Source organism: Xyrauchen texanus, chromosome 17 (assembly GCF_025860055.1).
Source record: "Xyrauchen texanus isolate HMW12.3.18 chromosome 17, RBS_HiC_50CHRs, whole genome shotgun sequence".
In the NCBI taxonomy this organism is placed as follows: Eukaryota; Metazoa; Chordata; class Actinopteri; order Cypriniformes; family Catostomidae; genus Xyrauchen; species Xyrauchen texanus.
The window spans coordinates 28,960,202-28,973,884 of record NC_068292.1 but is presented as its reverse complement, the minus strand read 5'-3'; the positions used below and the strand labels follow the sequence as shown (position 1 = coordinate 28,973,884).

At 37.7% G+C, this 13,683-nt stretch overlaps 1 protein-coding gene across 3 annotated transcripts in view; it reads right to left on the bottom strand.

The window, feature by feature from the left end:
- The window catches only part of LOC127657735 (platelet endothelial aggregation receptor 1-like), a 67,436-nt gene that overhangs the window by 15,027 nt on the left and 38,726 nt on the right, over window positions 1-13,683 (bottom strand). For all 3 annotated transcript variants that reach the window (XM_052146607.1, XM_052146608.1, XM_052146606.1), the window contains exons 2-8: window positions 13,400-13,510; window positions 13,142-13,243; window positions 11,376-11,476; window positions 11,155-11,247; window positions 5,395-5,519; window positions 2,577-2,698; window positions 24-132 (exon numbers count right to left, since the gene is read on the bottom strand). In XM_052146607.1, coding sequence (XP_052002567.1) covers window positions 24-132; window positions 2,577-2,698; window positions 5,395-5,519; window positions 11,155-11,247; window positions 11,376-11,476; window positions 13,142-13,243; window positions 13,400-13,510 — 763 coding nt within the window. The remainder of the gene's footprint in view (window positions 1-23; window positions 133-2,576; window positions 2,699-5,394; window positions 5,520-11,154; window positions 11,248-11,375; window positions 11,477-13,141; window positions 13,244-13,399; window positions 13,511-13,683) is intronic.

Genomic DNA, 13,683 nt, shown 5'->3' with positions numbered 1-13,683 from the left:
TGTTTTTTACAAAGACTCCTTACCATCCAGCCCGGTGGACATACACACACCCCTCTACCCATGCAGATGCCTCCATTTTGACATGGGCAACGTGCAGGACACCGGTTTAGCCTTTTACATGGCTCCTCACACCTGAGCAAATGAGGCACATAACATCATATACTGTATGTGTGTTGTGCTACATGTACAGCACACAGAGTATGAATGGCATCATATTTTCAAATAATAAGAAGCTAAGATACAAGATACTAGTGTCTAAACACAGAGAAGACATATGCACTCTGACTTGCACCTATACTTGACACAAAACACACATAATGTGAGTAGAATTATATTTACTTAGGGCTGTCGAGTTAACGTGTTAATAACGCATGATTAATTATACAAAAACTAATTTAATCGCATGCTTGTAGTAAGTGAAATTTCAGCTCTGTGAGCAACACACAGTTTATACAGTGATGAAAACAACACAGATATGCGTTACTAAGGGTTCAAATGTGAACTAAGGGATCTCAATATGTGTTTAAAGATTGAGTATTAAACTATATTTAACTTGACACAGTGACCTTTTTATGACGCAACACACCCGAGACGCGACACAAGCATGTCTGACGCAGGTCGTATGGTAGGGTGACCCAGTCCCGAAATTGGGAGCTTTGTTCCGCGTCCCGCAAGTCATAAGCAGTGTCCCGCATTTCAATTTTGTCTATATAATTTTTTATCTTTATTACTATTTTGGCATAATTTTATTTCATCGTCCTTTAATTACAAAATCACTATAAAAAATAGTTAATAAGAAAACACTGAACATGCGCAGCGCAGCCTTTTTTTCTTGCCAGAGCGGGAAAACACTCAAAAATGGGTCTATCCGGAGCTCCCGAGAAGAAAAAGTGTCTTTGTTCGTATAATAAAGAATTGGAGAAAATATATACATGTTAAAACCAGTTACAGATGACCCTAAAAAAGGAGAGTGCAGGGTATGCCACCGAAGTTTCACGGACAGCTCTGCTGAAGCATTTCAGTGCCCCAAACATGACACTTCGGGCTTTGAGCATTCCTGTCACCAACGTCTTCGTGGAGAGTGTGTTTTCTCTGATGACCGCTGCGTGGACAAAGACAAGGAACTGAGCATCTGTGGACCTCATCAAAAGTGAACTCCTGGTGAAAGTGAACACCTACACCTGCCAGGAGTTCTACAGTCATAATGAATGAGAAGGCCCTACTCGAAGCAGCCAGATCAGACAAAAAAATTGTAATTCAAGATGCACTAAATCTGGTAAGAACGCATTTAATCTTTCTAGTCTTTAATAATAGAATTGATGTGCTTATTTGGAAACATGCTTTTTAACGATTAGATTATTTTTTTCACTTCATTATATTTACATTGAGTAGGTCTGAGCTGTTAAAATTAGTTTGTATCGTAGACCTTATGCCAAACTGAGTGACGTTCACAGCACCGTCATTAACATTTAACATCACTGCAAAAATACATCTAATATAAAATCAATATTTATTCACCTAGTACAATTATAGTAAGTTATCTCTCCCTCGTGTCCTGCATTGTCCCACAAAATCAGGTCTGCTGACCTGCAACAGAGCAATAGCCAGGTGCTCACCCTATCGTATGGTCTTTACCTCACAAATATTTAATTACCGGTTAAGGAGGTGTCCTTTAAACTGTAACACTGTTTTTACCCAGTCAATCTTTATTTAAGAAACATGCTCCCTGAAATAGATCCACTTTGCTCCTTCTGTAGCTAATTCTATAGATAAATCTGCCCCTCATCTTTTTTGGGAATGTGTCCACGCAGTAGTATATTGGAGATTTTTTTTTAAATATATTATTAAATACTCTTTGTACCTCCAACAACTCCAAAGCATTGGAAAGCATTGCACTATGTAATGAATATAATATCTTGGCATTATTGTAAAATATATCTGTAGTATTGTGTAGGCTACTATGTATAAAAAAAATATTTTAAAAAAAATCTGATGCAGTTGTTCAATGACGGGCTCTTAAACAAGCCCTCATTATAAATCTCCAACTGATTGATGAATTCACTTGTGAAATGGATTGCTGTGAACTGTATGCCAATGACTGACTTATGATCAATAATATGGTAGTAAACAATACATCGTATTCTAAAGCCGCTTTTTGTATTGTCTTATCAATGATTAACTCTTCTTCCAGAATGTAATGCATTTTAATTATCTGAATATTTTTTTATTTTATATATATAATTTTTTTATATTTATAGATAATTATGTATAATTATTTCATCATTATGTATTGAATTATGGTTATATGAGGGGCTTTCTCAGCAAATATTTGTATATGCGATTAAATCGTGATTAATTAATCGGGACACCATGATAATTAATACGATTAAAAATGTTAATCGATTGACAGCACTAATTACAATTAATTTAGCATTTGAAATCATTCGCTAATATGATTGCAAATATTCTGCAAATATCCAGAGAAAATAGCAGTAACAAACCATACAACAATATACTACTAAAATACTAATACTAATATAGTGTAATACTCTATTGTGCTCACTTCCCATACTCACAAAGTTCCAGTAAATCCCTCTCTGCACACACACTCTCCAGTGGTTTTATTGCAGAATCCTCCAGTTCCACACTGGCACTGCTGTAGACAGTCCTGACCAAAGGTATTTGTGGGACAGGCATCCTAACAACAAGAAAGTGTAATATAATCAGTTAACATATAACATGCATTATATAATACAGTTCTTTAAATGTCTTCTCTCAAATAATCTACAAATATACAGAAAAGTTTGTGCCTTTTGAAAGCATTTTTACTGCATTATTAAAAATTGTCAGACACCAATTGTGATAGAGTAGGTGTTTGTATGAATAGTAACACATTTATTTATTTATTTGATTCCTCAGATATTATAAAAAATGAAATGTAAAAATGTGGACTCACATAAAAAACATGGTTCACGTTACAAGAAATTTCCATTTGTTAACATAATTTACCTACATTAGTTAACAAGAACTAACAATTAACTGCATTTACTAATCTTGGTTTATGTTAATTTCAAAATATACTAACAAATTTTAAAATTAAAAGTTGAATAAGTTAAAATTAGTTACCCAAAAATGAAAATTATCTCATTATTTACTCACCCTCATGATATCTTAGATATGTATGACTTTCTTTCTTCACCAGAACACATTTGAAGAAAATTAGAAAAGTATCTTAACTCAGTTGGTCCTTAAAATGCAAGTTTTTTTTGAAGCTCCAAAAATCACAGACAGTCAGCATAAATGTCATTAATACGACTCTTGTGGTTAAATGAATGACTTTGCAATATGATCACTTTTGGTGTGAAAAAAGATAAATATTTCATTACTTTTTAACTCTATATCATCACTTCCGGTAAGCTTCACGAGAGGGTGGTGTTAGGGCGGAGGGCGGGGCCGGGTTGTGATTATACACACCCGGTCCCTTATCAGGCTAATTAAGCCTCCAAGAGGGATAAAGGCCGATGGAAGACGGTGGTGCGTCGAGAGAGAGATAGTTTACGGACATGTCCGTCATGTGTGTGTTTGGTCTTTGGTCTTTGGTTTAAGTTAATCATTAAAATATTATTTATGTCGTCAAGCCGGTTCTCGCCTCCTCCTTTCCATTGAACTGCCTTACACTGGTGCCGAAGCCCGGGAAGGAGGAGGGATGCCCATCTCGGAGTCCTCAACACCTTTACAAGGGTGAAGTCCAAGCGGTCTCTTGTGTGGTGTATTACCGTTGCCATGATACGGACTTAATCTCACATTCTCTGTTTCATTGAGAAATCCAGGATAAGCACACAACCGCACCATTTTGAGTAAAGAAACGGATAAATACAAATCTAAACCAAAACCATCCAAGCTACTGTACAGCATTCTTCCTTCTCATCTTTGACTCACGTGTGACAGTTCTCGCGTGTTTCAAATGCCAATGAGATTATGTCACAGGCGCTTACCACTGCAGAAAGGAAGCATAATTTAGAGTTTTAAATATACTTAAATATTTATCTTTTTCACACCAAAAGCTATCTTGCTTCTTTAGAAGATATTAATTGAACAGCTGGCGTTGTCTGGATGACATTCATGCTGACTGTCTGTGATTTTTGGAGCTTCAAAAATCGGATCACCGTCCACTTAAATTTTAAGGACCTACTGAGCTGAGATATTTTTCTATTTTCAAATGTGTTCAGATGAAGAAATGAAGCCATGCAAACCTAGAATATCATGAGGGTGAGTAAATAATGAGAGAATTTTTATTCTAACTTTAACAAATTGAACTACCCCTTTAATTATTTAGTTGATTATGAACTAACATATACTTACAATGAACATTTGCATTTTTATAAACTAACATTAACCAAGAAAAATTAATGCAGTAAAAATATAGTTAGTTGTTAGTGTATGCATGGTGCAGTGGCGGCTGCTGGTCTTTCAAAGAGGGGAAGCTCATTTTCGGCCTACATTATAAACTTATTTACCCTATTTTTTTGCACGAAATCAATCTTAGGTGTTGATCTGCCCTGCTGTTTAATTCTAATTTTTTCCTCGTAAGGAAGACTTTCAAATGGCTTCGCCAAAATCAGGTCGACAATATTAGCACCGTCTGCCATCGTGTGCAGTTTCACCCGTCACGACGCTAGCCTAGCCTACTGTATGAATGAATGAATGAACGAACGAACAAACGAACGAACGCTCTAAAACAAAATATATTAAACTTGGTAAAACTGAAACAAGGAATGTGGTGTATAATTGTGTGAATGTATTATGCAAATTGACTAGCAATTTCAGCCAAACAAATATAAAGAAATAGGTTGCAGCAGTTTGTCTTTCGACTACACTTGAGAAATCCACGATGGGACTGAGCCTGAAATAGCTTCAGTGACTTCTTATAGTACAGATTCGCTGTCAATCAAAAGGAGATGAAGTCTTTCGACAGATCCTCCAATCATCACGCTGAAGCCCGAGTCCGGGCCAGCCCACTCTCATTCACCCCCAGAGACGCTGAGCGTCCGTGGGCGGACATAATCGCAGCATTTATCCAATGACCGCCTATTTTCGAGCACTGAAAAAACTGTTCAGAGCAGCCCCATTGAAGTCAATGGACGCTCGGCTTCAACAGGGAAATGCACTGATGCTACGGGAATGTATGAGAAGTAAATCGAGTCAGCCGACCTGCTATATTTAATGTAGCTGATTCTGAACGAACTCGTCTTCGAGATGAACGTGTTCTAACGCATTTTTAGTCAATAAATTGTTTACACAATAGTACATATTTGACCATTATTTTTTTGATATTATAGGGGAAGCTGAGCTTCCCTTGCAGTCTTAAAGAAATCCCCACTGGCATGGTGGTACCTGACATCGTCTACCCATGAATCCAGCTGGACAGAGGCAGGAGCCTGTGAGAGCGTCACACTCTCCCCCATTCTGGCACTCACAGAGCTGCTTGCAGTCTGGACCCCAATGCTGGGCGTCACATGCTAAACCCAAACACAAATTCACCTGCATCAGTGATATCATCAATAATGCATGTTTTTAAATTTTTTCATTCACACACAAGAAGTTATGATTGGTGCGTTCCATTCAGAAGTGATAACCCCTATGCCCTATTCCCTTCCAAGACTTTACCATCCACTGTGAGAGCTTCAGAGAGCTGAAAGGTGTGGGTCTCAAAAATAACGGTCATTCGGAACTCCGGTCTTAAGACATTTTTATTCGAAAATCTGTTTGGAACCACCATACAGTAAGGCTATCATGATTGTTCAGAATAAATGAACAAAAGCATGCAAAACCTATGGCTCAGTGTGGGTGCCAAACCAAACTGGTATCAGAAAAAGAGAGAAAAAGTAATTCTGAAGGCATTCTTTTCCAACTCCTATTCTTTCAGGGGGAAAAGACCCCGTGGAGACCACAACCCGTTCAATGTAAATTGCCAAGCAACCAAGAAAATACATTTTAAAATGTTTTAATTATTAACCTGCTTTGTATGATCGATGTCTGTTCTAATGAATTTGACACCATTTAAGAATGATTTTAACATTTTAACAGGGTAACATCAAAGTATTTAAACTGTGTCAAATTCATTAGAACAGACATAGATGAAAAAATTCTATAATAATGAAACCAATTTTTTTTTAAATGTGCAAAACATCTTTTCTTGACTCCTTGGCATTCTACCAATCTGCTGACAATGCAAGTAAATTGTACATACGCACATCCCCAGTTAACACAATCCCTAGTTGATCCATAACACTGGAAGTATTTTCTCCATTCAATTCTTCCACAGAATTAGTAAATGAAATAGTTGTGAGCCATGAACCGAACCAAACCAACCAGCTCCAATGTGAATCACAACATCATGAACTTCGTTTTGTGGCAAAAAAGTATTTTAAAATCAGACATAAAGACAAAGGTACAAGCCTGAGTACTTACTGCGTTTCATGAGGGCATGGACTACAATTCCATGAAGCATTGTGAATGATGTAATTGAATAAAAAACAATGGGAATATACTATTGATTTTAGGTTGTTTATTATAAGTATAGAAGCAATATATTTTATATTTATGTGTCATGGGAGCGTGCGGCCGCTCAGAGCCACATTTCGCAGGTTTCGCTGGACTCGGTTCTATAACTGGTGGATCTTTCTTTGCTGTACCATGGTAGTTGTTTACCAGGAATTCAGTTATCAAAACTGTATTTAAACAATGAAGATGAGATAACGCAGACGTTGGCTTCAACGGAAGCATATACCATCGACGAACAACCTCGGACCTCATGGTAGGTCTGTCTTTAAAGGTTTATAAGTTATCATTAAAAATCCATGTATGGAACAAATGGGATAAAAAAAAAATATCTATGAGATAAATGAATGGGATTTTTACTTCTGGAACCAGACTATTGTGCTCTATTGTGATTTATAATTACACTGTGTAAAGGTATTCAATGGAAAGGAGGAGGCGAGAACCGGCTTGACGATATAAATAATAGTTTAATGGTAAACTTAAAAGACAACATAAACACACATGACGGACATGTCCGTAAACGATCTCTCTCTCCCGCACGACACCCTGCAGTCGACCTTTATACCTCGGAGGCTTGATTAGCCTAATACGGTACCGGGTGCGTAGGATCACAACCCGGCCCCGCCCTCCGCCCTGCCACACACTGATACAACTGCAAATATAAGTGTATAAAGTGTTAATGTGCAGAATGAAATGGCACTTGCAAGTATTAGAGAAGATTTTGTTCCTTTAGAAGACTAATTAAACAAAACCAAAACAATTATGACATGGTCTTGGAATATGTCTCTAAGCGAACAATTGTACAGATGTAGGTAAATTTGCACCACCTCAATAATAACTCTACACGCCAATATGTTCCTGTTGACTTATTTTGACTGACTGAACAACCTAAACAGAATGAGCTTTCAGCCTCAAGGTAGGTGGAGCTCTAGGTCACACATATCAATGACGTGGGCCAATGACAGTAAGAAGGTGCTTTTAGCCGGTAAGAATTTTTCCTGAAAGTTTGCCCCAGCAAACTTTTACGAACCACCGGAACGAAGGCAAAACCCCTTTTGTTCTAAATGACGTCACACCCAGTCAATCTTCAATTTCATGGGAATTATATCGAGGCCTTAATGTGGAGCAAGTCAGAATGAAGAGCTAATTCCCAAGAAAGTTTTCAAAGAACCCAAAGAGAGATCATTTATCAGTTTGAATCTGAGCTCACTTTGTCCTCTCAAGATCCAAGTCTGGTTGTCACATTTGTACAGTTGAAAGTGAAAGTTTACAACTGACAAACCCACTGTTTCTTAAAAAACACTTAGCAATCAATATTCAAATGAATATAAAAATTTGAATTCCTTAGTTTGTTTCAATATAACCTTTTCTGGATAGTGAGTCAGCCAAGCAATCACAAAACTTAAGCAAAACTGCTACTGAAAAGACAAACTGTTAAAACCTCAGTCATTTGGGGAAAATAAAACACAGTACCGCCGCTCACCATACAAATTTTATGCAGTCTGCATAGGACACTAACTCCCTAGGGGGGCACAAGAAACTCAACCGGCTGCCCTTCCTCGCACGCTATACTTTATTCAAGTACACAATAGCAGTCACAAAAAACAGATGATCGCCACGCAGCTCGCAGCACGTCAGACTTTCAATCACCCTCCCCCACCACACGATCGCCAATCTCTGCATAGGGTATCAATTTAGCAAGTGCCGGCCCTGCTAGAACACCAGCATCCCATGGTGGGGACCAGCATCCAAAACATATACTGTCTGTTGACTAGCAATGCTGATCTTTTCAGCAGGGATGTACAGTATACATAATGATTGTAATAAATATATTCAATTAGTTCTTCGTGTCTAAGTAAGTTATGAAGAACTTGAGTAAGGTAATGTTATTATTCTGTCTTTCCACTTCAACATAGAGATTTAGAGCCCTGGGGTCTGGCCAATCACAGCGCACTCTGTCAACTGTGGACGTAAAAGATTCCAGTACCCCACGATTGCATGTCGGGTTTTAAAAACTTGATTTAACCAGCTGTCTCCATGGAAATGCTGAACTGACCTACAAACAGTCCTCAAAATGAAATGTAAGCCAATTTAAATAAGACAAGGGGTAGCAAAACAACTTCAATTTCAACATGGTTGTGTCCTTGCATGACACTTGATTGAACTCCATTAGAAGATGCTTGCTTCATTTCAGAATAATCTTTTTCCCAAGACCCTCTGCCCTAAAGTCCCTCAGGAATAAGGTATCTTCTAAAACAACAAGCTGTGATGAAAGAAAATAAACAACAAAAAGTAAATGCTTGTGTTTAAAATGGCATATTTGACGATCATTCAACTCATGTGAGTCACATATTTATATTGTGTGAAGCTGAAAACAAGGACAAAAAGCTGTTTTATCAAACAGCACGATTCCATTGGATATGTAATGTGTTTTTTAGATGTGGGAAAATTTCTCTCAACACCCAAGAGAAAAGCTATCATTGGGTTAAGGTTCTAGTCTTAAAGGGCACTTTCCCAGAAGTCCCTCGTGAAGTGCTTTCTAATTTGGAAATGCAGAACATTATGGTCTCTTCAAGTCAGAATCAAGGATATCCCACTAGATAAACAAAGCTATTTCGGACATAAACTGCTACTTGTCCAAGTGGTTTTAACCAGTTTATCTGACATTCTATGACAATTGGAAAAGTTAGTGATCCAAGCAAAGTCTTTCTAGCAAGTCAGTCCAATTGCGGCCATCTTTGGAATGCTCCCGGGAAGCTATTTCCAGTCATGAAAGTGTTCTTCCTATATATATATGAATGGGGGAAGACCAAAATCTCCAAAAACTTTTGGCCAAGATTACGATCAAAGAACATATTTTAAATCAGACATAAAATCTGACAACACTGGTATCATAAATTGTGCTTCTTTACATCTGATTATGCAAAAAACAAAAATTGTCTGGCTTGTGTAGCTAATGCACATGCGTGTTCTCGAATTGACTAATAGGTGATTGGCTCTTTTATCTGTAAGGCTTCCTTTCTATATCCATTGACCATTGGGCATTCCAATTTCTCCCATTCATTTTAATATAAGTGATGCATCTCTGCTAAATAGTCTGATCCAAGCAGAGACTATTTAGCAGAGACGGGTCATTTCTATTAAAATGAATGGGAGAAATTGGAATGCCCAATGGTCACCAATGGTCTACAGGTCCCGCATTCAGGTAAAAGAGTCAATCACCTTTTAGCTAGAGTCATCGCCTGTCAATCAACTCGAGAATGCACATACACATTAGCTATACAAGATGAAAAATTTAGTTTTTTAAGCATAATCTGAGGTGAAGAAGCACCATTTAAAATACCAGTGTAGTCAGATTTTACTGCTGATTTGAAATATGTTCTTTGATCGTAATCTTGACCAACCGTTTGGAGATTTCAGTATTTCCCCATTCAAGTAGACAGGAGCTGCACTGGGATGCCGCTTGTTTACATAGAAAAAGACTTTGATCCAAGTCAGTTTCTTAGAACATGCTCACACTTTTGAATCCAAAAATCTCCACTTGAATCAAAATGCTAGCAGCAGACAAGAAGTCATCAAACTCTTTTTTAGTAAGTCAGTCCAATCAGTGATCACCTTTGAAGCACTCTCGGGTAGGCTGGGCAGTAAACAAGCGCCACACAATTGCAGCTCCTATCTACTTAAATGGGGAAAGACCGAAATCTCCAAAACGGTCAAGATTAAAATACATTTCCCCTCTTGATTTTTAATAGAAGTGGCCCATCTCTGCTAAATAATCTCTGAAAATTTGTACAGCAGTTTGATAGAGTTTGGCTCTTGGTCATTCCGGACAGTGTGAGAGAAATGTGTATTTAAAACCTCTACACTCTCTAATTTCCCACAAACCTCCCAACACACAGGCATTCAGGAAGCGTAAAAGTCTCATTTTGCCATTGCAAGCTAATAATGGGGTTTCACAATCCAACCAAACAAAGCTGAGCCAAATTAAAGAGAAAGCTCCTCTGCCTAGAAACAGAGGTTAGGGTTTCCATTTCATTTGTGTTCAAACCAGTCAGAAGATGTTGTGCTTCTCTGAAACCACAGGGCTTTCACACACACATATTCACATCAGTACTAGAAAACAGCAGACACTAGTCTTTTTTGTGATGATGCATATATTGATTGTTTTTCTTTGGTCATGCTTTATCATGCAAAGGGCACCAAGTGAGCCAGAACTGTCACAATTTATAAGGGAGCCCCCTCAAAAAGAATTGCTGCTTGAAACCCTGCAAAGAAACCCATACAAAATGGGAGAAGAGAAGTTATGGAAAAAGTAGAGAGAGGAGAGGGAGGAGAGGGCAAAGGAAGACAAGAGGGTTGAAAAAAGGAGAAAATGGGGCCCAGTAAAATTATGTGGAGAAGCACTAACAGATGATAAAGCACAACAAAGCCAGAACACTCGCTAGTGAAAAGCCTCTCCATATGACTGTGAATCTGTGTGTGTGTGCATGGCCACGTGTAATAGATAATGTTATATAATGTGTGCATTTCGTTGCTTTTGTGTGTTGGAGTAAGAATCATAGAAAGTGTGTGTTTATGTGATGCACAACTTACAGCTGGAACAGTCGTCTCCTCGCCAACCCTGCTCACACTGGCAACGATCAGGTGCTACACAGCGGCCATGGACACACTCTTTAGTGCATCGTGCTACTCACACACACACAACAGGAAGGGGAAAATAAAAACAGATGAAAGAGATGAAATACAAAAACAAACAATTAAAAGTCATTAAGGTAGAAGTCCAAAATTCAGTAAAACCACAATTTAATACTTACGGACACATTTATTTCTGCTCTCGTAAAATCCACGGCAGCATATATACCTGCTACGATAATCCATTTTCACTACCTGCCTATACACAGTTTTATAAGTGATCCTGCAATGATAAAACAATTTTGAGAGTTTAATACCCTGCATTGTAAACAAAACTAAACAGTTTTAAATTAGAAGTCCTAAAACCTGGAAGAGAATAAGAATTTTTTAACCATTAGTTCCTTTGGGCATTTCCAATGGGTTTTTAGAATAGCAGTTTTTGATTTAAGAGTAAAATAAAGTCTGTGATTAACATTACTTAAAGATATATTTGCATTTGGTTCTACCACATATATCATTCACAGTCATACCTCAAACATGAATTTTGAAACTGTTGTGTGTTTAAAAAACTTAAGTTGCTATACCTAAGGCACCAATAAACTTCGAAGAAAGAATGAGTGTGCTGTCATTTCGAACCAAATCTGACCAAAAATAAGGTGTTTTGAGTTCTTTGCAGTTGTTCAGAACAGCTTGCCAAAACAAACGTTCAGGAAAACATTGTACCAGCTGTTTAACACCCGCTTACTGCGTTGGTATATGATATAAGTGCTCCAGCTACTTTGATGCCAACATCTTCTTCTGGTTGATTTCTTCATTTAGTCAAGATCACTTAACATGAACACACTGGATCTGGTGCAAACTTAACTACATCTGTACGATTGTATGAGACATTTTCCAGGACCATGTCATGCGATTTTTTTATAGATTAAGTCAACAAAATAAAAATACAATAACAAATGGTAACTGGTGTATATTATGGCAACATATAGCATTTTAGCATTAGCTAATGCCATGAATGCAGAATAAAAACATGACAAATTACACATTATCTACTGCATATATTTTACATCAAATCATCATCGAGTGGTTAAAACAGCTTCATCTACTGATCTCATCTGTTTTCTATTTATATAATGAGCCATGTAGTAATAGATAGCACATTTTAATGTTGAAATGGTTGACAGGACATCGTCTCATATTTACAGTAAAGGCTGCTACGCCAGCCCCGGTGTTATGGGCAGTGTCTGAATGTTCATAAACAGTAGGCTATAAAATTTGCTCAGATGTTTCAACCTTCATTCTAGCTCTGAGCGAAGAATGAATAAGAACTTCAACGTGAGTGTTTCACTGCCTTTACTATGTACTGCTAAGTTGCTTGACAAATGTCATAGTTTTTATGTAGCAACATTTCTGCTGGAACATAGGTGAATTAAACTTCCAGGTTAAATTAAATACACAAGCAATTAAAAAAACACAACAGCAATGGGCATTATTTTATTACCAGAGATCAGCTTTTAGTTAAATATAGAGCTGCTCAGTAAAACGTCTGATTCAGTAGTTGACTTGGATCAACTTTTGGCATCTTTAAAACATAAAAGTATAATATTTAGAAAAGTTTGAATCAGTATGTAACCTTCCCATTCACCTTAGTTCAGATTAAACTTCAAAAAGCATTTTGGGAACTACCATAAGGCCGGCAGGGAGTGTGATTTTCCATGCCAGCATTATAATGAAGAGAGCGTGTGTGCATGCCAGCATCACAATTACTTGGGTTCAAAGCAGTTAGAAGCCTTCACTGCCAAACCAAACAATCCCTCCAATGACCTAAGCTAAAGACCAAAAACCTCTGCAGCTCACTTGGATAAAAATCCTAGAACTCATGCAGAGTTTAGTCTCTGTCAACTTAGTGTAACTGTGAGGCAAATGCTCCTGTGTGTGTGTATGTCACCTGTGGCGGGTACATTTGTTAGCACTCCAGGGTTCAGAACAGAATTCTTCATACACTTGGTCGAATGGGTGAGCATATGATTCCTTCACTGAAGTGGTGAAACTAGAAAGAAACAAACGTTCGCTCAGTTTGGAAAACTACTGCCTACTAAACAACTACTGAATTACTGCCACTAAAAAAAAGTTGGTTAAAGGCATTGATGCATCAAACCAGTTCTTGGCACTATATGGGAGTTCTATTGGATCAGATGATTCTTACCTTTCCCATAAGCTGCAGACATTAGGATCTCGAGGGTCCAAAGACAATGACTGTTCACACACACAGCCCAAGATAAACAGGACCACATAGCTCTTCACCATCTTCATCATGCTGTAAGGAGAAAAACAGTCAACAGCGTATAAAATTGTAAAACTCTGCTCCTCAGAACTGTTAAAATAACCCTGCAAGGCTAATATGGAGTTCTCCTTCCATTGTAAGGCATATTGGAGCCATCTGGTTTTATTTTTGAGGATGCTTTAAGCACTCCGTAGGCAGGGGACAGA